The sequence below is a fragment of the Mesocricetus auratus genome, unplaced genomic scaffold (assembly GCF_017639785.1).
Source record: "Mesocricetus auratus isolate SY011 unplaced genomic scaffold, BCM_Maur_2.0 Super-Scaffold_100676, whole genome shotgun sequence".
NCBI classification, from domain to species: Eukaryota; Metazoa; Chordata; class Mammalia; order Rodentia; family Cricetidae; genus Mesocricetus; species Mesocricetus auratus.
In genome coordinates, this window is record NW_024429266.1 from 126,813,825 (window position 1) to 126,839,565 (window position 25,741).

Genomic DNA, 25,741 nt, shown 5'->3' on the forward strand with positions numbered 1-25,741 from the left:
CATACGTGAAGCTCTGAGCTCAGTCCCCAACACTAAAAAGAAATGAAAGAGATTTTCTTTCTTAATTCCTGTCAGCTATGCCAATAACCATTATTAACACATTGACTAATATTTTAGAGAAGCAATTCAGAACACAGCTGCTTCAGACAAAAGCCTATTCTAAAAATGTATAATAAGTGTGTCTGTGTGTGTGTTGACTTTAACATAAATCATAAAAATACATATTTGAAATGATACATTATTCTGTACTATTTATCTTCGTTTAAAATATTATTTAGACAAAACAAGAATGAGATTACTGAATATTGCTAATAACTTGTGACTAAAAACAGATCTACACTTTTTCTGTAAATAATCTATATTTGCATAAATAATGTACATCAGAAACAATTGTGATGATATAATTATATATTATTGTATAATATAAAGTATAACAATATTTGAGTATTTTTAAGTCTGCTTAAAAAACAGCTATATTTAATCTTTTTTAGCCTTTATATGAGGCTGATATTTGTAGGCATTTTTGTTTGTTTGTTTGTTTGTTTGTTTATTTCTAGACAGGGTCTCACTATGCAGGTCTGTCTGTCCTGGAATTCACTATGTAGTCCAGGCTAGACTTGAACTTGCAAAGATTTGCCTGCCTCAGACTCCCAAATCATCCAGTTCTAAAGGCATTTTTAGACTCATAAATGTAACCTTTCGAAAAGGAGAATAAATAAGTGAGTATTGAATACATTCAATGGCAAATATTAGTGGCGTGTTCTTTCTATCCCACAGCTGTATAATTTTACAGCTTTGTTCAGTAGCATTCCTCTTGCTTGCTCTCCACTTCTGTGACTTTCTTCTCTCTCTTTTTAAATTATACCCGGTTTTATTCATAATTCATTTGGAGATTGGTTACAGAAAGGAATGTATCTCAAAGGACGACATTCCATACATAGTGAGTCATGCTATTTTTGTGTTTTATTCTAAATATCCAGTTGTAATATTCAGTAGAAATAATGGTTAGCAGTTATCTTAAGATTCCAGGAGACAAATTGTTTTTAAGATTATACACACTACAGTTTGTGCAACATACTGTATTTCAGGAATGATGTGATGATTATTCTCTGTTTTAACTAAAGTTTCAATGTGAGTAGGAAGGAGGAAGTCTCTCTTCATAAATCCACACACTCTTTAAAGTCAAAATATGCAGCCATCTTAGAACCATCTTTTTAGAAATATTTTTAGGGGTCAAGCCTAGTTCCACAAGTCCAAGTTTCAGAGTCATTTCCAAGACTGATGCAGCTTTAGAATTCTAGGAGGCAGTAATAATCGTGCTATTATTTATAGTAAAATATTTTATTTCAATTACAGAGCACTGAGAATTCATAAATAAGGATATCCATCATTTCTTTTATTTCTTAAATTTATTTTCCATACAATATATTCTGATTGTTGTTTCCCCTAGCCCAACTCCACCCAGATCCTCCCCACCTTCCTATCCACCTAAATCCATATCCTTTCTTGTTCTATATCCTTAGAAAACAAATAAGAATCTAAAAGAAAAAAAGAACAAACTAATATAAAATCAAAATGAACTTATTGACAAAAAGACAAAGTACCAAAGGAAAAGCACAAGAAACACTTACAGACACAGACACACATTGGAACACACAGAAATCCCCTAAAAACTGAAAAATGAGAAACTATAAAATACATAAAAAAGACCTGTTGGGGAAGAAGGAGAATAGGAAGAATAAAAAGGAATGGAAGAAAGAAAGTGAAGGAGGAGGAGGAGGAGGAAGAGAAGATGGAGGAGGGTGAGAAGAAGGAGGAGGAAGGGGAGGAGGAAAAAGAGGAAGAGGAGGAGGAGGAAGAAGAAGGAGAGGGGAAAGGAGGAGGAGGAGGAGGAGAAGAAGAAGAAGACGAAGAAGAAGAAGAAGAAGAAGAAGAAGAAGACGAAGAAGAAGAAGAAGAAGACGAAGAAGAAGAAGAAGAAGAAGAAGAAGAAGAAGAAGAAGAAGAAGAAGAAGAAGAAGAAGAAGAAGAAGAAGAAGAAGAAGAAGAACTATTATGAGCCAAAAATACCATTGAGTTCACTTTAAGTTGGCCATTTATTGCTGGACATGGAGACCTGATCTTTTTGTTTGTTGGATGGTTTGTTTTGTTTTGTTTTTCAAGAAATGGTTTCTCCAGCATTTATACCTAGTGTACGAATGGACATTGGGAGCCCATTCCCCATAGAGGGATACCCTCTCAGCCTAGACACACTGGGGAGGGCCTAGGCCCTGACCCAAATGATGTGACAGACTTGGATGATCCCCCATAGAAGGTCTCACCTTTTCTACGGAGCAGAAGAGGGATGGGATGGGGGTTGGTGGGTGGCATGGGAGAATGGGAGGGAAAAGAAACTGGGATTGATATATAAGATAATTGTTTCTAATTAAAATTTAAAAGAGGGAAAAAGAAATGGTTTCTCTGTGTAGCCCTAGCTTTCCTGGAACTCACTCTGTAGACCAGCCTAGTCTCAAACCCAGAGATAATTCTAACTCTGCCTCCCACGTGCTGGGATTAAAGGTCTGCACCACCACTGCCTGGCTATGGGACCTGCTCTTAAGAGTGTTTTGTATACCCAGTAAAACTCCATTATAGAAAACTAAGTTTTATTACCTTTAAAGGAGTCCTGTACATATATATTTACATTAACATAGTCCCTTTCTGGGGCCTGAGATGAGGTTTTGCAAGCATTTGCTAAGTAGCACTCAAATGCCAAGTTGAGAATCCCACTAATATCTATAACTCCAGCTCCCAGGAAGGAGATGTCATCTGCTTTCTTCCATGTGTGTGCATTGGCATGTGCACATAAAATCACACAGACAATATACACATGCATAAGTAAATGAAATAAATCTTTAAACAAACAAAAGAAAACAAAAAATTCATAAAAATATCCCCTTCTCATCAAAAAGCTAATACATCACTAAAGGGATTTACATGCAAAAAATTACAATTTAAGACAATTATCACAAAAAAAACATCTTGAAGACATTTCAAAACCAGTAAATGACCATGGAAAATCCCTTTACAGATCATTCACAGAGTAAAATTTAGCTGTCTAGAAGACGGATCAATTGCATTCATCCGTTCAGGCTTATTTGCTCCAGTCAAGAAACCAAACCAGCATTGGCAGTAAATATATCTGATCAGATTATTGCTGTTTGCTGATGTCTCCACCACAATTTACTGACAGTTGATGCAGAATCAGATGAAGCAGTTATGAAGCAATCATGGGGTAGTTAAGGTTCATCCTTCATGAATACACTGTAAGAATAGTGAGTTCATGAATACACTTTAAGAATAGTGAGTTCATTTCTTCAAATGCAATTAAACATGTATGGTTATTTCCAGAGTGTGTCTATTTAAAAAGTCATCTCTGACTTTGTATATCTTTTCTTGATGTCCTTCCTTCCCTCTGGCTCTTATATTCTTTCTGCCTCCTCTCCCTGAGCCCTGAGAAGATGAATTTGATGGAGATATCCCCTTTAGTGTTGCGCATATATATATATATATATATATATATATATATATATATATATATATATATATTTGTTCCCATCTACAGCAGGAAGAGCCTTGTCTGGTGATGGCTTAACAAAGCACTGATCTATAAATACAACAGAATACTGTTTGTTGCTGGGTTTTATTTTTTATTTTCTTGTTTGTTTGGTTTATTTTCTTGTTGTTTTCTTATTGTTCGATTGGTTTGGTTTGGTTTGGTTTGGTATAGTTTCAGATTGCTTTTGTTTGTTTAGAACAGTAGTATTTGATTTTCTACTAGAAACCCGAGCAATGTCAGGTATGGGTTTCATCTCATAAAGTGGGCTTTAAATCAAATAAGATAATTATTGGTTTTTCCCACAAACTCTGTGCCACCATTGCTCTAACATATCTTGCAGGCTGGACAGAACTTTAGATCAAAGTTTTTTCCCTTTTATATACTGAAACATGAAATCCTCTGTGACTCACAGCTCTTCCAAGCCCAGTATCTTTGAGTCTAGTGCCACTTTTGGGTGATAACATTCAACTAAGCATGCTCTTCATGAAAATGCTTGAATGTTAAAACTGCATAGTTCAACTGTTGGAAGAACAGAGTTTAATTTTGAAAAGATTTGCCTCCAGCTCTCTACAACAAAGCCACAGATTCTCTCCTGAAGATCAGACACAGCCTGAGCATCCTTAACTCTCAAGTGGGGTAAACGTGTCCAAGATGTCAGTCTCTATAAACTCTATGAATTGTGTCACTGACAATGTAGGTCCAAATTCTCTCTCAGAAAAAAAAATGCTTATATAGCAGGAAAGTCATTTGAACTTGAGGAAGTCAATGGAGGTTCCAAAACAGTTACAGTATTAGTAAAGAAAATGAGATGTTCCTAACTTTCCAAAATACTGTTATTTATTTTTCAAGGTTTACTTTTCTCTAAGATTTTTGTTCCAGTTTACTAGTAACTTCGAACAACTTAAGGATATCGGCTTACTTTTTGACAGGTTTCCCGTGGTTTCAAATGCAACTGAACAAGTATGGAAAAGAATGTTTTTATTTAGTGTAATTCTTTTATGTACTGTCATTTTCAATGTTTTTCCATCATACAGAGAGACATTTGTTTGTTCTTCACTTCAGAATGTGAGTTGTAAATATTTTAGCAACAGACATTCCTTAATTTAATACATTTATTATCTAATACATACTTGTGTGTGTGTGTGCAAACAAAAAGACATTCTTAAAAAGTTGATGATGTGAGACCAGCCTGGTATAAAGAGCTAGTTCCAGCACAGCCTCCAAAGCCACAGAGAATCCCTGTCTTGAAAAGCCAAAAAGAAGGTTGATGATGACTTATTTTAAACATTTTCATATCTTGTTTATCAAACATTGATAACTATCCCAGAGCATCAACTGAAATTGCAAAATATAGTAGACTTGTAGTTAAACAAAGCTAGACCTATATCTGAAAAAGTGTGTGTGTGTGTGAATACTAAACACTCAAATGCGGATTTGACCATGATTTACTGTGCTGCTTAAGCTCAAAAGTGATGAATATTTTAAAATGATCAATTTGCCTGTAGTGGAAGAGGCCAATACTTAGATCCACACATAATAAATATTAAGTCCATCTCATCTTGAGGACTTATATAGGCAGTGAATTACAAGGACCTCTGTAGATCGATTCTGGGTTATTCATAGCTCTCTGTGCCTGTAACTCACACTCACTTCATCATGTCATCCACAACTGGCTATTAGTTAAAATTATAATGAAGTTTGGTGTACAAGATTAGAATTTATTTTGCTGACTTGTTATCAGAACTTTTCATTTGAAAGATTTCCATTCTCGGGCTTAGTTAAATTGCTAAACATTTTGGATATATGCCTAAGAGTGGAATTACCGGGTCTTGCAGTAGATTGATTCCTATTTTCCTGAGTAATCTTCATACTGATTTCCAAAGTGGGTGTATGAGTTGACACTCCCACCAGCAGTGGAGGAGTGTTACCCTCTCTCCACATCCTCTCCAGCATAAATTGTCTTGGTGTTCTTGATTTTAGCCATTCTGACAGGAGTAAGATGGTATCTCAGAGTTGTTTTGATTTGCATTTGCCTGATGGCTAAGGATGTTGAGCACTTTCTTAAGTGTCTCTTAGCCATTTTAGCCTCCTCTATTGAGAATTCTCTATTCAGTTCTGTACCCCACCTTTTAATTGGATCCTTTGGTGTTTTGGAGACTTGCTTCTTGAGTTCTTTGTAAATTTTGAAGATCAGCCCTCTGTCAGATGTGGAGTTAGTGAACATCTTTTTCCATTCTGTGGGCTGCTGTTTGGCTTGTTGACTTTGTCCTTTGCCTTACAGAAGCTTCTTAATTTAGGGAGGTCCCATTTGTTAATTGTCGATCTCAGTGTCTGTGCTACTGGTGTTATGTTCAGGAAGCAGGCTCCTAGACCAACTTGTTGAAGAGTATCTCCCACTTTCTCTTCTAAGAGTTTCAGTGTGTTTGGATATATGTTGAGGTCTTTGGTCCATTTGGACTTAAGGTTTGTACAAGGTGATAAACATGGATCTATCTGCAGTCTTCTGCATACCAGTACCCAGTTATGCCAGCACCAGTTGTTGAAGATGCTTTCTTTTTTCCATTGTATAGTTTTAGCTTCTTTGTCAAATACCAAATGTTCATGCGTGTGTGGATTAAAAGCAGGGTTTTCAATTCGGTTCCATTGGTCTACCTGTCTATTTTTGTGCCAATACCAAGCTGTTTTCAGGACTATAGCTCTATAATAGAGCTTGAAGTCAGGTATGGTGATGCCTCCAGACGGTGCTTTCTTGAATAGGGTTGTTTTGGCTATCCTGGGCCTTTTGTTTTTCCATATAAAATTGATTATTGTTCTTTCAAGGTCTGTGAAGAATTGTGCCGGAATTTTGACAGGGATTGCATTGAATCTGTAGACTGCTTTTGGCAAGATTGCCATTTTTATTATGTTGATACTACCAATCCAAGATCATAGGGGATCTTTCCATTTTCTGGTATCCTCTTTGATTTCTTTCTTTAAAGACACAAAGTTCTTGATATATAGGTCTTTCACTTCTTTGGTTAACATTTTCCCCAGATATTTGATGTTGTTTAAGTCTATAGTAAAGGATGATGTTTCTCTGATTTCTTTCTCAACCACTTTATCATCTGTATATAATAGGGCCACTGATTGTTTTGAGTTAACCTTGTATCCTGCCACTTTGCTGAAGGTGTTTATCAGCTCTAGGAGTACCCTTGCGGAGTTTTTCATGTCACTTATGTATACTATCATATCATCTGCAAATAGTGAAAGCTTGACTTCTTCTTTTCCTATTTGTATCCCCTTGATGTCCTTTTGTTGTCTTATTGCTCTAGCTAGAACTTCAAGTACAATATTGAAGAGACATGGAGAGAGTGAACAGCCTTGTCTTGTTCCTGATTTTAGAACTATTGCGTTGAGTTTCTCTCCATTTAGTTTGATGTTAGCCATTGGTTTACTGTATATTGCTTTTATTATGTTCAGGTACGTTCCTGTTATCCCTGATCTCTCAAGGACCTTTATCATGAAGGGGTGCTGGATTTTGTCAAAAGCTTTTTAAGCATCTAATGAGATTATTGTGTGGTTTTTCTTTCGCAGTTTCTTTATATGGCAGATGACATTGATAGATTTTGTAATGTTGAACCATCCCTACATTCCTGGGATGAAGCCTACTTGATCATGGTGGATGATTTTTCTGATGTGTTTTTGAATCCGATTTGCTAGTATTTTATTGACGATTTTTGCGATGATGTTCATGAGGGAAATTGGTCTATAGTTCTCTTTCTTAGTTGTGTCTTTGTGTAGCTTGGGTACCAAGGTAATGGTAGCCTCGTAAAAAGAGTTTGGCAGTGAGCCTCCTGCTTCTATTGTTTGGAATACTTTGAGGAGTATTGGAATTAGCTCTTCTTTGAATTTCTGGAGTCTGGGAAACAGGAAAGAACTTAAGAGAGATATGCATGGTACCCCAGAAAAGAGGAATGAGGCAAGATCTTCTGAACAGATTGAGAACATGGCGAGGGATGGGAGGGGGAGTGGGATTTGGGAAGAAGAGAGGGGGAGAAGAGGAAGAGAGAGTAGGTCATGGGGGAACAGGAAGGTTGAGTGGGGGGTAGAATAGGGGAGAGAGGGAGTCATAGGTTAGAAGACAGATCTGGCACTAATGAGACCTCTAGTGATCTAAAGGGATGACACCAACTGGCAAGCTAAGCAATAGTGGAGACACCACCTTAAATGTCCATTCCTGATAATGAACTTGATGTCTATAACCATCCTGGAGCCTTCATCCAGTGACTGATGGAATCAGAGGCAAACACTCACCGTTAAACACTGAATTTAACCCATGGAGCCCAGTGACAAAGAAAGAGGAGCGATGAGCAAATTGGGAAAGAATGGGCTGGCAAAACCAGCAGAGACAGCTGACCTGAACAGGGGAGAGCTCTTGGACCCCAGACTGACAGCTGGGAAGCCAACATGGGCCTGATCCTGGCCCCCTGAGTATGAGAGTCAGTGAGGAGGCCTGGGCAACCTATGAGGACCTTAGCAGTAGATCAGTGTTTATCCCTGGCATAAAAATGGACTTCATGTGTCCATAACACAGAGGGATGCTCTCTCAGTCTGGACTCTTAGGGGAGTGCCTGGACCCTGCCCTGAGTGAAATGACAGACTCTAGATATCCCCTATGTAGAAGGAAGTGGGGATAGGGTGGGAGGCTGAGGGGGATGGTGGGAGGTGCGGGAGGAGGGGAGGGAGAGGGAACTGTGATTGACATGTGAAGCAAGCTATTTAAAATTAAAGTAATAAAAACATAACAAAGAAAACAAAAACAAAAACAAAAAAATTGCTAAACATTTTTCCATTTCAATCTTGAAAATCAGAAAAGCTTAGATAGTAATAGTCACAGAATCAGCAAGCCTTGGGGTCTTGCAATCACAGAAAGCCAACAGTCATCCATCCCCATGGTTTCAACAACGCCAACTTTTTCTTGTAAATTCATTTCTTTTTATCTTACTAGTGTGCATACAGAGCATCAAAGAAATTGTAGTATTCTTTATGGTTCTTGTGTCACAAACTATTATTTACACAAATGTCATTTTTCTCATTCAATGCTCTGTGCCTTAAAGGTAGAGATTACTGTATCTCATCTGCATTTCCTTTCTTGTGGACAAAGTCTCCATGAAATTATGTCTTTAATATTGGGAAAGGAACATACCTGATGTCCTTGACCTTGAGTTCCAAATTGGCCACTGATGACTGGTAGAGCTAGAGAAAGCTGGATCCTTGCATCTGTGACCAAGGTGCCATAGAATCATCTGTCTCAGTGTTGGAAATAACAAAGAAACTTACAGAAAAGGGCATTTTGTAATTCTACACACATCTCTTACATTCTATCTGTTCTTGTTAAAAAAAATACTGGATGCTGTCAATAAGGAAAAACATCTTATACTGTTTTGGTTTAAATGCCATCTTTCCAAAATTGCTTCTAGTGATTTTTTTAATAAAAGAAAAGATTATAATGCTATGTTCTGTGACTTCAGGTTTTGAAGTGAACCTACAAAAATTTACTATTAAAACTTCATGTAAGAATGACTATGGATCTCTCAATTCTTAACAAGATTAGTGGTATGGTAGACGGTAATTGTATTTGCTTGTAATGTGGGCTTCCATGATTGATATGGAGGGTATCACCTAATAAAGTCCCAAGTGCATTCTTCATCATCTCATGGTGGGAACATTGAAATAGGAGCACAGCAACAAGGGAGTCCACAGAGGGAAAGAAATATGCCATTACCTCCTGCATACTGAGCAGCATAAGTGTTAAAATGCACTTTTTCATTTTTCTCTTTTCGAGGCCAGAAATGCAAATATTTGAGAAAGTAACACTGAAAGTTTACATTTCCTCATCTGACAGAAAGAAACTTGCAAAAACAATGATTAGCTTGGTAGAGTGTGCATGAACAAGAGATGGTCTCCATAGATTATCTGTGTTTAATCAGTTAGGTACATAGATGTGGAATTTAAATATTTGAATTTTTGTACAACTATTTCAGTTACCACAATATTGGAGCAAACTTTTCTAATTCTTCTAGATGAAAATGAATTTCCTTTCTGTTTAAACCACTTTAAATAGAAGATGTGGCCTTGACAACACAGTATGGTACAAAAATTGCGACTTGTCTCAATGACCCAGCTGTAAACAGATTAAGGAAAGGGGTTCAAGACTTACATTGCCCTCAGAAATTCACCTTCAGGGACTTAGAAGATGCATGAAAACTTCCAGCAAACATTTCAAAGGAAAGTCCTTAAACTGAACCTAAGGCAATGTTGTGGATATACTGTAGGAATCTGTTGGGGTAGTCCTGTTATTTGCCTGTGCATTTGTCAATAAAGTACTGTATGGCCAATAGAAAACCTAGATAGGAGGGACTAGGAGTTGAGGAGGATTCTGGGAAGGAGAAAGACAAGAGTTCGAGATGTAACCGCATGGGGTAGGAAGCCCGGGACTATTCTCCGGTAAGAGACGTACTTAGATTAACAATTATGGGGTAATTACTTAAGGCAGAGCTAGCCAGTAAGAGACAAGCAAGGCCAACAGCTTTATAATTAATATAGCCTCCTGTGTGTTTATTTGGGACTGATGCGGGGCTCTAGAACCAGGCTGGCGTGGCAGAGCCCAGGCGGCTGGCGGGACGGCTCCTCTCAAAGAAAAAGCTTCTCTTAACAGAATCTATCAAGACCTCTTTGAGAGTTACCCCATTCTAATTGTACATCAGGAACTTAGATGAAGACCTTTGCCCTGAGCATCAATAGATACCAATGTCCACCAATCACAACACTACCTATTTTTAAGTACTTTTTTCTATTTATATTTTCTTGAAAATAATGTTGCATGCAACTATTCTGATAATTCCTCTGAGATCCTCCCCACATTTCCATTCAAAAATTTCATACGATGTACTCATTATATTCATGATTCTTCCCATATCCTCCCTACCTACCCAACTTTGAATTTTCTTTGTTCTTCCCCCATCAAGTCCAGTTTGTGTCACAATTACTCTTAGAAATGGTGCTTTCCCTGGGCTGTCATCACCTACCAGGGGCCACATTGTTGACGAAAGATGACTTTCCTTCTTGCAGAAGCTATCAAATGCCAAAAGCTCTTTGGCAAGTGGTAGGATTTTGTGTCCACACACCTGCCTCTATGCCAAACTTTGTCTGGTTTGAGCTTCTGCAAGTCTTGTGCATGTTGTCATAATTGCTGTGAATTTATATGTTACCCCTTCTGCTGTGTCTAGGGAATACTGTTTACTTGAAGGCATCCCTCTCTCTGGCTCTTAGACTGTCTTTGCCCCTTCTTTGCAGCCTTGGGAAAATGACTGCATTCAGTCAGGATTGAGCATGGCATAGTCTCTTTTCATCTGCACATTGACCATTTGGGGGTGGGGAGTCTGTATCAATTGCCCTCTACTTCAAGAAAAAGACAGATTCCCTGCTGTATGAGCACAGCAGTAAGTCATTAAAATCTCTTTTAAACTATGTTCATTTAACAAAACAATAGTATTACAATCTCCCTTAGGGCCAAAGATCACAAGTTCTTGGCCCCAATAACAGTTTTGAGAATGGGTCCATCTCATGGAACAGGCCTTAGTTCCAATTAGAAAATAGTTGGTTACTCCCAAAACGTTCATGTCACTATTCGCAAATGGGCATATCCTGCCAGCCCAGTCATTATCAAAGTTCACAGCTGAGTGAGATTGATGGTATTTTTCTCTAATAGTGTACCATAGCATCTTAATATCTCTACTTTGGGCTTCATACATGGAAAACAGCAGCAGCAGTAGATATCATCTTGTGGTCTGTGTCACAATTATCACAATTGTGATATCACAAAAGGTATAACAAATGTGATCAGGGAAATATGAAGAGGAAGCACTCAGATACACTCTTACCCTTTTCTTAACCCAGAATGAATCCCCACACTGATAAATAAATCAATGCCATTCAGTTCAGCTGCTAATACAAAATGTCCTAAAAAAAAACAGCTGCTAATACAAAATGTCCTTTAAAAAAGAAAATTGCCGGGCGTTAGTGGCGCACACCTTTAAACCCAGCACTCGGAGGCAGAGGCAGGCGGATCTCTGTGAATTCAAGGCCAGCCTGGTCTACAGAGCAAGTTCCAGGACAGCTCCAAAACAATACAGAGAAACCCTGTCTCAAAAAACCAAAAGAACTCAAGAAAGCCAGTAACAGAGAGGGAGGACTGATGATCAAAGGGATTAAGACTGGGCTAGTTTAACCCCCAGAAACAGCTGACCAGACAAAGGTTAACTCTTGAATCCCAGGCATCAGCCTGGGAATCCAGCATGGGACTGATCAAGACCCCCTGACCCAGGTGTCAGTGAAGAGGCCTAGGGAATCTATTGAGCCTTGGGCAGCAGATCAGTACCCATCCCAAGTATACACACGGACTTTGGACTCCCATAGAACAATGTGAGGTGCACTCTCACCCTGAACTCTTGGGGAAGGGTCTAGGCCCTGCCCTATATGAAATGACACACTATGCACACCCCCATGGAGGGCCTCACCCTCCCTGGAGAAATGAGGGGATAACGGGGGGGGGGACCTGGAACTGACTTGTGAAGCAACCTTGATTCTTATCTAAATTTAAACTGGAAAATAAAATTTAAAAAAAATGTTTAAAAAAAAAACAAAAGAAGCCAAAAGAGGTTCTAAAAGGCATAGTAGCTATTGGCACAGAAGAGAACACGTCAAAATAAATTGCTAGAGAAAGTTTCAATGTCACCGATATATACCAAAAAATATAGACTTGGACAGAGGAATCTGGAAGTAGACCAGACTTTTGATGTCTGGTACAAAGGTTCAGAAAAAAATACTATGAAATAGTTCTGCAGACATGAGATTCAATGCAAGAGAAACTTGGCCAAATATTTTCATTTTCACCTATATCAGCACTCTGGGATTACCTCCCTGGTAACTTTTCTTTTCTTATATTTTATCTGTAGAAAATGTTCCCTTACACTAATGTTTCATCATCTAAAGAATGCCATTCATATGCTGTCAATGTTGCAGAAATGCATGTTCCCAGGTTTTGAGCTTCCAATATTCAATATAGTAAATTTGTGATTTGATCTTACATCTTCATTTCTAATACAAGAATCCCCTGTTGATTGTGATGGTTGTATTCTGGGGAACTGCCCTGAGAGTTTTAATTCATTCATTATTTCAGGAGAAACATTGTATTGAAAAACCAAAAATTGTAAAGGCACAACAGGTTACTCTATAGGCCCTAAACTGTCCCTTTTAATTTTGGAATTGTACCAGACATGGTGAGTCATGCCTTTAATCCCCAACTCCCAGGAGGCAGAGGCAGATGGATCTCTGTTTGTTCAAGGCCAGCCTGGTATACATAGTAAATTCCATGAGAGCCAGAGATACATAGTAAAACCCTGCTCAAAAAAGAAAGAAAGAAGGAAGGAAGGAAGGAAAGAAATCTTGAATTTCATTAAGTTCTCAAATCACTTGAGGAAAACATATATATATATATATATATATGTGTGTGTGTGTGTGTGTGTGTGTGTGTATATATATATATATATATATACTCCCAGAATTTACCTGAGATCTGATTCTTTGATCCATTTCCTTGCAGAGTAAGCAGCTTAGTCATTGTGCCATCTCCAATGCCCCTTTCATTTTAGTAATACTGCATTCTTCTTTTAATGTAAATAAGCTAACTTTGGTGTTTAATTTGTTGTATAAATCCATTGAATTTTATCATTGTATTTAATATTTTCCAGATAAACTTTACTGAGTTGTATACCATAATTGCTTATTTCATTCCTTTTCAAAATTTTTAAATTTTATGAGTATTTTGCCTGAATGTATGTCTGTACACCATGTACTTACCCGGTGCCCCAAGGATTGGAGTTGCAAAAGGTTGTAAGCTAGTATGTGGAAATCAAACCCAGGTCTTCCAGAACAGTGGTTTTCAAGCTGTGGGTTATCACCCCTTTGGGGCTTGAAAGACACTTTTATAGGAATTGCCTAAGGCCACCAGAAAATGCAGACATTTATATTATGATTCATGACAGTAGAAAAATTACAGTTTGAAAGCAGCAACAAAAATAATTTTATGGTTGGGGGTCACCACAATATGGGGACTGTTTGAAAGGCTCACAGAAAACTTGAGAAACAATGCTCTGGAAGAGAAGCCCCTCTGTACAGCCCCTTCATAATCACAGTCATGATAAATTTCTGCATTTGTTACTTTTTATCACTGTGACCTAATATCTGAGAAAACAACTTAAGAATAGAAGGATCACAGTTTCAAAAGTTTCAGACCATGGTTCCATGGCTTGGTTATTTCTGCCCTGTGTATGGTAAGACAGAGAGCATTATAACAGAGCAACATGAAGAGACTAGGGGAGCACTTCATCTTCAGTGTGACAGGAAGCAGGGACAAAGAGGAAAGGCCCAGGAACAAGAAAAAAATATCTTCCAAAGCAGACAGTCTGCTGACAAGAATTAGGCTCAGCTCCCAAGAGTCTATGCAGCTATGAGGCTGTCACTGAACTAATCTACTGATGAAGTTCATGTCCTCATAATCCATCCACCTCTGAACTACACCACCAGCCGCAGCCTCAGTCTTCTACACGTTGTCCTTTGGGGGAGACATGTCAGATCTAAACCATAACAGTGGGCTCTCATATGAGGTATTGTTGAATTTTTAAAAATAACTAAAATATATCATAAACGACACTGTTAGAATTCATGTTCCTACATATTAATAAAGAAGGTTCGAGAATTGTTTTCCTCGAATTGTAATGACCATTAGGGGACGAAGACTTCTTTGAGAGAGAGGACATAACAATAATTCCTAAGACAAATTTTCTGACACATGTTAACAAAATATTCAAGAGGGATTTATTTTAACTCCACTTTTAAGAACTTCACAACCTGTATTTGAAAAGAGATGGACTCAGGAGGACAAAAAAAGAGAAAGTAAAGCTTGCAGAAAGAGTATGAATTGTGAGCTTTTATGTAAAACATAGGACATGAGGAAACTTTATTGAGTGTAAAGAAGTTACCTAGTTTAGACGTCTAGTAACCTAAGAGGGTCAGCATCTCTTAATAATTCTAGAAGCATAGATTTTTTAAGGGTTTCTCAAACAAAAATCTAAATAGCAAGGCTCACTGCAAGCTCAGAGACATGCCTCTTAGTATAGCCATGTTCTCTGGAAGCATGGATAGTTCTACCTTCATCACATTTCTAGAAGTAAACAGCTATAGACTAACATAAACACTACTACAAGTTTACTCAAACACACATAAATATCCTATAATTTTCACATATACTATTGTGATATTTTTTATTCTATGTAATTTTTAACCTTAAGTCCTATTTTGTTCTTCCTCTCTATTTTCACAGGTAAAATATGGAAACTATGCTTTTGTATGGGATGCAGCTGTATTGGAATATGTGGCTATCAATGACCCAGACTGTTCCTTCTATACTGTTGGGAATACTGTTGCGGACCGGGGATATGGCATCGCACTGCAACATGGCAGCCCTTACCGAGACGTCTTTTCACAAAGGTAAGGCTGTTAGCTGGTCTAAATTAAAAAGGAGGGAATTTAGACTTTAAAAATGTACTTGGCTACACTGTCTAGAACATCACATTTTCCTTTCCTTATAAAAAGCATTGTATGAAAACAGTTCCTAGAAGTGGCTGTCTTACAAGAAGTTTCTTGTCTAAAGCATACTCTATTTCTCCATAGATAAGAAGAAAGTATTGTTGTATATAACTTCTTTTACTCTCCAAAATTTATGTGCCAAATAGAGTAGATGTACTACAAATTATGATGGAAGCTAAGCAGGCTTGTCTACATTAAGGAAATGAACAGCATAGAGTTGTAGAAATTAACTTATTTCTAAGAACATTAAAGAACAAAGTGTACTTTGGGACCAAAGTAGAATACTAATTTGCATATATATATGGGATATTTTCATCACAATTTTATGAAGGAAATGGTAAAAAAAAACCTTTAAAAATCCTCCATCTGGTATAAAAGTTGATATGAGATGTTTGTCATGGAACACAAGGAAAAGCTTATAGAGATAATATATCCAGCTTCAACCAGAATGTTCTATGACAGGAAATTGTTTAAGAAAGTTTGGTGATAGTTTTGGATTAATAATGTCTATCATAGAGAGTCACAGCATCTCATTTATTTACAAGACAAACTTTGGCATCAGAGAGGGTCACTATCTTCTAGGTAGAGATATGGTTTGTGTGACACTAATTGTACCTTTTATTAATTGATGCTCACTGGAAGATAATGAGCTAGATCAGAAAGGCTCTTGGATTTAGACAACAATCACTAAGCATAAATCTCAGTTGTGGTTCTTTGAATTGTAAAGATAGAAAAGGGGGAGTAAATTCAGAGGGCAGTGTAAGCGTTTCGTCCGGATGGGTCAGGACAGGATGGAACAGGAGTGGGTCAGTTATTCTGGCACTCGGGAGTCACAGAATACTCAGTGTTACACAGCTCAGGTGGAAAGGTATCCTGGAGCTCGGGAGCCAAGGATACTGAGTGTTACACAGCTCAGATGTAAAGGTATCCTGGAGCTCGGGAGCCAAGGATACTGAGTGTTACACAGCTCAGATGTAAAGGTATCCTGGAGCTCGGAGCCAAGGATACTGAGTGTTACACAGCTCAGATGTAAAGGTATCCTGGAGCTCGGAGCCAAGGATACTGAGTGTTACACAGCTCAGATGTAAAGGTATCCTGGAGCTCGGAGCCAAGGATACTGAGTGTTACACAGCTCAGATGTAAAGGTATCCTGGAGCTCGGGAGCCAAGGATACTGAGTGTTACACAGCTCAGATGTAAAGGTATCCTGGAGCTCGGGAGCCAAGGACCACCACAGGTTGCAGTAAGCTTGGCAGCTTACAGCCTTGCCTCAGAGAAAGGCTTCTCCGGTGTATCAGCTCCACTCCGGCAGGACAGGGTCTTCCAGCTGGGGATGTTCGCCTAGTGTGGCAGTTTTGCTCCGCAGGAGGTTTCTCGGGCGAAGTTGCTACAGTTCAGCTCTGCTCCTGGAGAGCGGAGAGTGGAGAGCAGGGAGCCGGGAGCAGAGTGTAACAATTCTGCTCTGCCAAGGAAGGTTTCCCGGGCAAGTGTTACAGCGCTGCTGGCTCTGCTCTGCTCTGCCCAGGGTCGCCTCTGCTCGCTCTGCTCTGCTCTGCCCAGGGTCGCCTCTGCTCTGTCGCTGCCGCAAAAGAAGATCTTCACCCGAAGCTCATCCAAAGGGGTTTATTGGAAGACAGCTGGACCAGCCAAGCTGAACATACACAGGGTTTATATAGGGATTGGGGAAGTTTTTCCAGAGTAGGGATTGGTCCAATTTCAGTGCTGAGCTCAGATTGGCTAGAGCTCTGCTCCGGGATTGGTTACTTTTTTACACAGGATTAGGGTCAGATTTGGCTCTGGTTTCAGGGCCAAAGTGTGTTTCTTTCTCTGGTCCTTTTTAGCCTTTTGCCTCCAATTTTAGGGCCAGGGTACATTTCTTTCACTGACTCTGATTCCAGGGACAAAGTGTGCTCCTTTGGCACTGGTTTTAGGGTCAGGGTACATTTCTTTCACTGACTCTGATTCCAGGGACAAAGTGTGTTCCTTTGGCACTGGTTTTAGGGTCAGGGTACATTTCTTTGATTGTGGTTGCAGGGTCAAAGTGTGTTTCTTTGGCTCTGCTCAGGGTGTGTTTCTTTGACTGGTCCCTTTTCCCTACATTCCAGGCAGGGGTCTGCAAAGCACCCATTCATCACTTATGTCATTGCTCTTCCATTAAGTGACCATAGAAAAGCTAGACCTTTCTCCTTTTCTGAAAAATGAGGAAGACATATTCTAATGATCTGTATCAGTCAGTCGTTTCAGAAACAAAAACACTCCAAAGTACTGATGACCTCCAGGAGTAAATCATTTCTATTCCTGAACCATGAGGGCTAGCTTCTGCTCTGATCTGTGAGTCACCTGAAGATCTATTTTCTGTTCAGCTCCCAGTTGTATTGCCCAGGTTGGCAAAGAATCCTAGTCTAGGTAAGCCTCTTCTCATTTCAAAAGAGAATGTCAAGCACTCGCTTTCCTGACTTTCCTCTGTCTTAGGTGCAGCACACATCCCTTTACTCATATGCCACTAATTGGGTTCAAAGTACATGGAGCAGGCCAGGGTACTCACCATAAAAGTAAGGGGTATACAATTACAACCAATTATCTAATATTCCATCAATATTGCTTGTTCTACATTAATAAGAAAAACAAAACACATATAGCTGAAAAGCAAAAAAGGTTGAAATAATGATTAATCAATCAAAACACATTTATTGGTGAGCAGATTCTAAGAGGAACAAGCTGAAAAATCAATCACACCACAGGGAAACTGAATATAATAAACTTGTAGCCTAGTTGGAAATCCAAAACCCATTCACACGAAATAATAACAGCATAGACATTTCTGTAAGCGGGCATAATGTGCATTGACACATCTACATATAGAATACAAATTCTACTTATGTATTTCGTGTTAAATTGTGTAGTTGAGATGTGAAAAGAACTCAAGAGAATACTAAATAGAATTAAGCAATGGGAAAATGATTATAGCTCTCCAGAGAAGGCAAGACTTGAACTTGATATCCAAAAGATTAGTTGTGAACAGTCAGAAAGGAAATAGATAACACATAATAAAATAATAGAGACCACAGGAAAGAATAGACAACAGCAGATCGGATTGAGAAACAATGAGGAAATTTCATGTCTAAAAGAACACTTGAAACTTGCATAATAGACCATGAGCGGGAGAAAAGCCTATTGTTTGTCCTGGAGCACATGAGTGAGATAGCAAAGCTAACATTAAAGTGAAGGTTATCCCCATCTTACATGAAAGATGAGATTTAATTGACAAATACTAGAGCCAATGTGGTACCCGGAGGCAGTGAAGGTCTGCTCTAAACTGGCCAAAAAGAACGTGGAAAGATGAAATAGAAAAGCTGCTTCTGAGGAATGGGGACATTGTTCATTTTCACGTGAGGCTGGAAAGAAAGGTCAAGTGAAATGCAATGCAGTCCCCTGCTGAAAGACCAGCAGGGAAGCCCAATGCATCCATGATGTCAGCTGAGAAAGGGTCATTGATTACGGCTATGGTTAAGGTTAACTGATGTTCATGCCACTAGAGATACTCTTAGTTTTAAGACCTTGTTTCTTAGTCTTTTATGAGGTAAAACTGAAAGCAATCAAATATATTATATCAGAGATATATTACATTAATCATACCAAACACTTATTTCTTAGCATCGCTGGAGTCCTTCCTTTATCAGAGATTTTAATTCTGAAGAAAACACACTTCAGTGAACTCTTAAAAATGCAATATAAAGCATTGGGAATTGTTTCTCTCCGCTCGATCTGCATTGTCAATATGGAAAGCTGGAATTGTCCCTTTCTGTGTAGCTTCTTAGTATCAACTGTCTGCATTCTGATTCCTTGTACATCTGGAGGAAGGTCAAGCCAGGACTGGGATATGATTGGACAGCCACACATGTGTCAGCTCATTTCTTTAAATGTATGTGCAACATTAACTTGTTCCCCAGAATCTCTGCCTGGAATCAGAATATATTTGCAGTCATTTCCTTTTGCTATCACTAAAAAGGAAATGGGATCATTTTATTAACTGGTTTTAAAAGTTATAAAGGACATCTACGGTAACCACTGCCAACACTGGTGATTGTTATCTGCAGCTTAGGTGAATGAGCTCATCCCATGCACTGATTACACCAGATCACTGAAAGATGGTGAGACTGTTTTAGTGAAAAGGAAATACTTTGATTGATAATTTTAAAGTCTTCTCAGTATTTCTCAAGCGACTTTATGTCTGTATCAAAGTAATACAATACATATTGAATATCACATCTAAAAACTGTGTGTTGATACAGTAACTTGTATTATCTTCTATTTGTCAGGTTTCTCAAATGCTTGCGTATGTTATGGAGATGTCATGCAATCATAGGCAGTGTTGCACAATTGCTTGTCACAGATTTGCATGTAAGTGCAGGACTATTACGCTTTGAGTGCTTATGCTGAGTAGAGACCAAGACCGTGGTGAGCTCAGAAGACCTGGGCTGTACTGATATACTCATTTTTGTAATCCTGTGGGAGTAGATGACTTTAAAACCAGCATGTGCTACAATATATGCTTTTCACCACAGAAATTTATGCAATCCTTTCTTCTGTACTCTGAACAAGAATTAGGTGAGCATCCAGCAGAAGTTAAAAATCTTTATATCACTCCTAGTTCAGGTACAGAACTCACTGCAAGAATTGCCCATCACACTAATACTTACACTTGTCTTTTGAGATATACAAGGAGTTTTAGGTTCTGATAACAATTTACCTACTTTATGCACACCAAATAAGCAAAACTCTGCTGGAAAATTCCATGGAAATTGTGTGTGTGTGTGTGTGTGTGTGTGTGTGTGTGTGTGTGTTAGCACTTACTGGTTCTTAGCTATTTGTTTATCAAATGTTTATGTAGCCTTTAAATAGTAGTTATTAGTAAATCAGTTTTGAAAAAGAAAATTAATCAGTCAAATATTTCATTAACATGTTTAAGAAAAACATAATTTTTAGACTGATTTCCTTGAACTATTAAATTAACTGCAGAGTTGAACTCAGAATCTTAACTGTTCAAAATCCTAAAATGATATCCCTCCACATATATGGGTATGTACATGTACTGGTGTGCATATACACATATAAATGTATATTTAGGAATTTCGTGTGTATGCTAACCTCTCTTCTCAAATCTTAGAGGCTATCAAGCAAAATTAACTTCTAAGTCCGATGTTATTTTTTATGAAGAAGAGACATGGCTTACCTATTGGCTTCTATGTCTGACACCGTGACTATGGATTAACATATTATTGCTGCCTTACACAGAAACAGCAGTGTCTTCTAAGATAGTAATTAACATTCAGGAAGACTTATTGAGTGAAAGGAACTATGTATGATAAGGTCCTTGTCTATATTAAGTAACAACCCTAACATAAGTTCCTAAACACCATTATTAACTCACTTCACATTTGAGAAAACTTATTGAAAGCTTTACAGTTTTCCAAAGCTACAAAGCTAAGTGACAAGGATGTCCTTTGAATGCATGCTAACGCATTGACAGCCTACACAGGTAGCTCAACTGGACACGAGTAATCTGGAAAGTCACTACACTAGCCATGATCAGAAGTGTGCTTTTATCGCTAGCAAATTTAGCATATGTAGTTTATGACTTCTATGCATGCATACATGTCTATGTGGATCCATGAATCTTTGCTTACATATGGAGGCTATCAGGTGTCAGATGTGCTTTATCGCTCTCATGTGGTAGTTCGGTTTCTATCCTTTGACAGACCTCCAAACTGTTTTCTATATTTTGATTTGTTTGTCTGCCAACAGTGGAAGCATTGCCTTTCCCTGTGCCCTCACTAGCACATTCTAATCTTTGCCCCATTTTTATATTAAATGTTCTTACTGTACCTTATACTCCCATGATGATTAGTGATGTTGAGTTTTTCTTAGACTTGTTATCCCTTGTCACCTTTTGAATATATTTATTTTGACTTACTGTACATTTTAAATGTTTTTAGTATTGAGTTTTGGATGTTCTTTACATATTCAAACTATTCGCCCCTTGTCAAGCATATAGGCTTATTCTTTTTTTATCATTTTTATTTTAATTTTAAGTAGCTTGTTTTACATGTCAATCCCCGTTCCCTCTCCCTCCCCTCCTCCCGCACTCCCCTTCCCCCCCACCCTCCCACTCTATTGCCAAATCCTTCCACATAGGGGATATCTAGAGTCTGTCATTTCACTCTGGGTAGGGTCCAGGCACTCCCCTAAGAGTCCAGGCTGAGAGAGCATCCCTCTTTGTGCTATAGGCACACGAAGACTGTTTGTATTCCAGGGATAGACACTGATCCACAGCTCAGGGCCCCATAGGTTGTCCAGGCCTTCTCGCTGACACTCGCATTTGGGGAATCCAGATCAGTCCCATGCTGGCCTCCCCGCTGTCAGTCTGGGGTCCAAGAGCACTCCCCTGTTCAGATCAGCTGTCTCTGCTGGTTTTGCCAGCCCATTCTTTGCCAATTTGCTCATCACTCCTCTCTCTGTCACTGGGTTCCTTGGGTTCAGTTCAGTGATTAATTGTGTGTTTGCCTCTGCTTCTTGAAGCATCATTTATAATCATCCTCCAATCCATGAACAGAGTGCCTTTGTTGAAAGCTGATTGGCTATTTGAGTCTAGGCTTTCTATTCACTTTTGATATTCTGTATGTCTTTCCTATGCCACTCCATTCTGTTTTAACTGCTAGAACTCTGTAATGGATGTGTGCTATTTGATCAGTCTACGAAAAATGTGAAACTGAAAAGTAATTGACTAGACGGGAGGGAATCCACCTACATCCATGATATAAGCTCCCATGGTCAGAGGTTTTATCAGGAAAAGTACTCCAAGTGGAAGAAAACCAACTGCATAAGAGATATGTTAAAATGGTTTCTTCCAGTGCTATCCATTTACCTGTGAATTTCAAAATTTCATTGTTTTTTTCTGCTGAGTAATACTCCATTGTGTAAATGTACCACATTTTCTCTATCCACTCTTCAGTTGAGGAGCATCTACATTGCTTCCAGGTTCTGGCTATTACAAATAATGGTGCTATGAGCATAGTGGAGCAGATGCCCTTGCGGGGAGGCCAGCATGGGACTGATCTGGACCCCCCGAATATGAGTGTCAGTGAGAAAGCCTGGGCAACCTATGGGGCCCTGGGCAATAGATCAGTGTTTATCCCTGGAATACAAACAGACTCCGTGTGTCCATAACACAAAGAGGGATGCTCTCTCAGCCTGGACTCTTAGGGGAGTGCCTGGACCTTACCCTGAATGAAATGACAGATTCTAGATATCCCCTATGTGGAAGGAATTGGCAATAGGGTGGGAGGCTGGAGGGGATGGGGAGTGCAGGAGGAGGGGAGGGAGAGGGAACTGGGATTGACATGTAAAACAAGCTATTTAAAATTAAAATAAAAAAATTTTAAAAAAGGAGAGATATGTTAAAATGGTGTTTGAATGAAAGACTAAGTAAGTTAATGACCTAGAAAAGGGGAAAGGACTAAACTGGTGTGAAGGAAATGCAAACAGGAGAGAAAGGAAGAGAGATAGCAAATGCAGTGCTGACCATCAACTAGACACCAAGACCAAGAGAAAGAGGAAGGAGACTGAGGGTGAACTCCCCAGCCTTACTGGCTGGTGGACAAGGAACATGAGCAGGCTTGAATTTTTCTTGTTGGTCTAGACACGATGACACTGAGCACTAGAGGGTGACCCAAACATCAGACAGGAGCAAAGTAAACAAGTGATTGTTTCTGGTGGAAGGGTGGGGGAGTGATTACAACAGTGGATATAGACTTTCATCATGCAACAGGAGGAAATTCATAGACAGACTATGGAAAGGGAGCCAAAACAAAGGGGAAATGGTGGAATAGTTGCTTCCTAGTTTCCTGCTTTGTTTTCTCCCCTTTGCCTTTCAGAGTCACCAGCTCACTTGAATCTCCTAGTCTGGAACACAGTTACCTCATCTCACCATTCTTATTCCAATACTACATATGTGAATGGCTCACCTCCACATGGTTTCCTTCTCAAATGCAGCTCTAGCCAACCCTCCATCTACTTCAGTGTTTTATCTCCCTAGCAACATAGATTTTACCTTTTGATTGTCATTTCTTTGTTCATTCTTGACTTTTCAAATGTTCCAGATTTTTAGTTCACAAATAATTACAAATTCATAATTCCTTTTATCTTCTTTAAAAAATAGGTAATTAATTGTACCTTGTACTGATTTAAACATTTTTGTTAGTCAACCTTTCAAAGAAAAGAAATAGTACTAGCTTTACTGGGAGTCTAGATAGGAAACTTACTCAACATACTAAATATTATGATTTGTGTTTATTGATCTAGTCAATAAACATTTAGCTATTTATTGACCAAGTAGTGTTGAATACAGGTTTCCATTTTTTCTTTCCCTTTCTTTCTTCCTTTCTTCCTTTCTTCCTTCCTTTCTTTCTTTCTTTCTTTCTGTCTGTCTTTCTTTCTTTGCCATTTTCCTTTTTTGGATAATTGTGTATCCCATGCTAACCTGCAATTCTGTGTAGTCAAAGGAGGCAGGTATGGGCTACAGTTTCTGGCTGTTACTCTTTTATGAAGACAAAAGAGCAAGTGATATTGACTTAGTCGCTATCTTCCTAGAGTTTATATTATAGCAGAAAGCCAAAGAAGGGGAGATTACATTAAGTACTGGGGCAGTGCCATGTTGGAAATGTACTGTGAAGAAAATATTATGCGAATAAGTGACAGGTCAGTGTACAGGTGGACCAGAAGCCTGCTTCAAGGAGGCAGCATCTGGTCAGAACTCAAAATATGAAAATTGAGGAAAGAATGTCTAATGCTAAGAAACAAGAGTAAAGGCCATAACATGGGAGCAAGTTTAGAGAGTCCAAGGAATGAAGGGAATGAACAGACAAGAGAGGGATGGGCAGAGAGAGTAAAGCATCAGACTGGCCATATATGCAAGTACACTTTTGCCAGAGTTTCCAGAGTAAAAAGTTCAGAGCTTTGTCCTCTAAGAAATGTGAGGTGCAGACATTGCGGAAGCAAGAGACCTGCTGAAAAGTAAATGCTATGGAAGGAGGAATGACAGAGGAAGGTATGAGGAGGCCAGCAGAAGCCAGTGTAGTGGACCAGGGATTCTGCATCATGGAGGAAAGCAATGCGATCTGGTCTGACACACCCAGGAACCTGATGGGGTTGTGTTGGGGAAGTCCTGTTATTTGCCTGTGCATTTGTCAATAAAGTACTGTCTGGCCAATAGAAAACCTAGATAGGAGGGACTAGGAGTCGAGGAGGATTCTGGGAAGGGGAAACACAAGAGAGTCGACATGTAACGCCAGGTAGGAGCCCGGAAACTTCTCCGGTAAGAGACATACTTAGATTAACAATTATGAGGTAACTACTTAAGTCAGAGCTAGCCAGTAAGAAATAAGCAAGGCCAACAGCTTCATACTTAATATAGCCTCCTGTGTGTTTATTTGGGACTGATGCGGCTCTAGAACCAGGCTGGCGCGGCAGAGCCCAGGTGACTGGCGGGGGATAAACCAAAGCGGCTAGCAAAGAAAAAAGATTCTCTTAACAGAGTTGGAAAAGATCTGCCTGTGAGAGGCAAGCCCATAAGAGTGACTGAAGAGAAGTCTAAAAAAAATAAGCAGATTGGAGACCTCAGTCTTGAGTTTGGTAAACTTGAGATTTTTATGAGGAAGACTAATTAATGTTACAATTTTATTATATCGGTGTGAGATTTCTGAGATAAAATGACAATTATGGACAGAAAATGCAGATAAGAAAAGATCTGTAATCTAGATGAAGGGCTCTGGCCTGAGGAGTATGTAGACTATCCTCATTGTTACGAGAACAGAAGGCTTAAACAAAATGAATTGGGTGAAAGGGAAACGAATGGGCAAGAAAATAATGTCCTGTGTAGTTTCTAAATCCTAGTAATGACAATGACAAACAATTTAGTCACAAGCTTTTGACTCTAAAAAAGGAAACTCCAGCTGAAATATTCCTATGGAAATGATTATTTCACAAAACAGAATTCAGGGTGAAAACATGGTGTGTTGGTACACATCTGTAGCCTCTGCACTTCAGAGGCTGGCACAGGAGGACTCTTGAGTTCAAGGTAAGCTTGGGTTACACAATGAAACTCTATCTTCAATGAAATAACTACAATCTAGGGTTTTCGTAGATCAACAGGACGATGCATTCATAGAATACTCTGTTCCACCTATCTAAACATCCCTCCTTGAGGATACAGGGCCAGCCTGCTCTGTGATCGAAGGTTGCTAACAGAAGCAACACATTCCACAAGCTTCATGTGTTTCTCATTCAGAAAGAAAAGAACCCATTCTTTCAGTATGACTGAGGTTCTGTCTCCTCTGCGCAGGGAGTTCAACTGAGGCCATATTTACCCCATCTTGAGAGATCTGTGGTGTAATCTACA

At 38.9% G+C, this 25,741-nt stretch overlaps 1 protein-coding gene across 2 annotated transcripts in view; it reads left to right on the forward strand.

The window, feature by feature from the left end:
• Grid2 (glutamate ionotropic receptor delta type subunit 2) overlaps positions 1–25,741 on the forward strand; it is a 1,423,232-nt gene that overhangs the window by 1,246,104 nt on the left and 151,387 nt on the right. For both annotated transcript variants that reach the window (XM_040738819.1, XM_005076058.4), the window contains exon 14: positions 15,021–15,187. In XM_040738819.1, the coding sequence (XP_040594753.1) occupies positions 15,021–15,187 (167 nt within the window). The remainder of the gene's footprint in view (positions 1–15,020; positions 15,188–25,741) is intronic.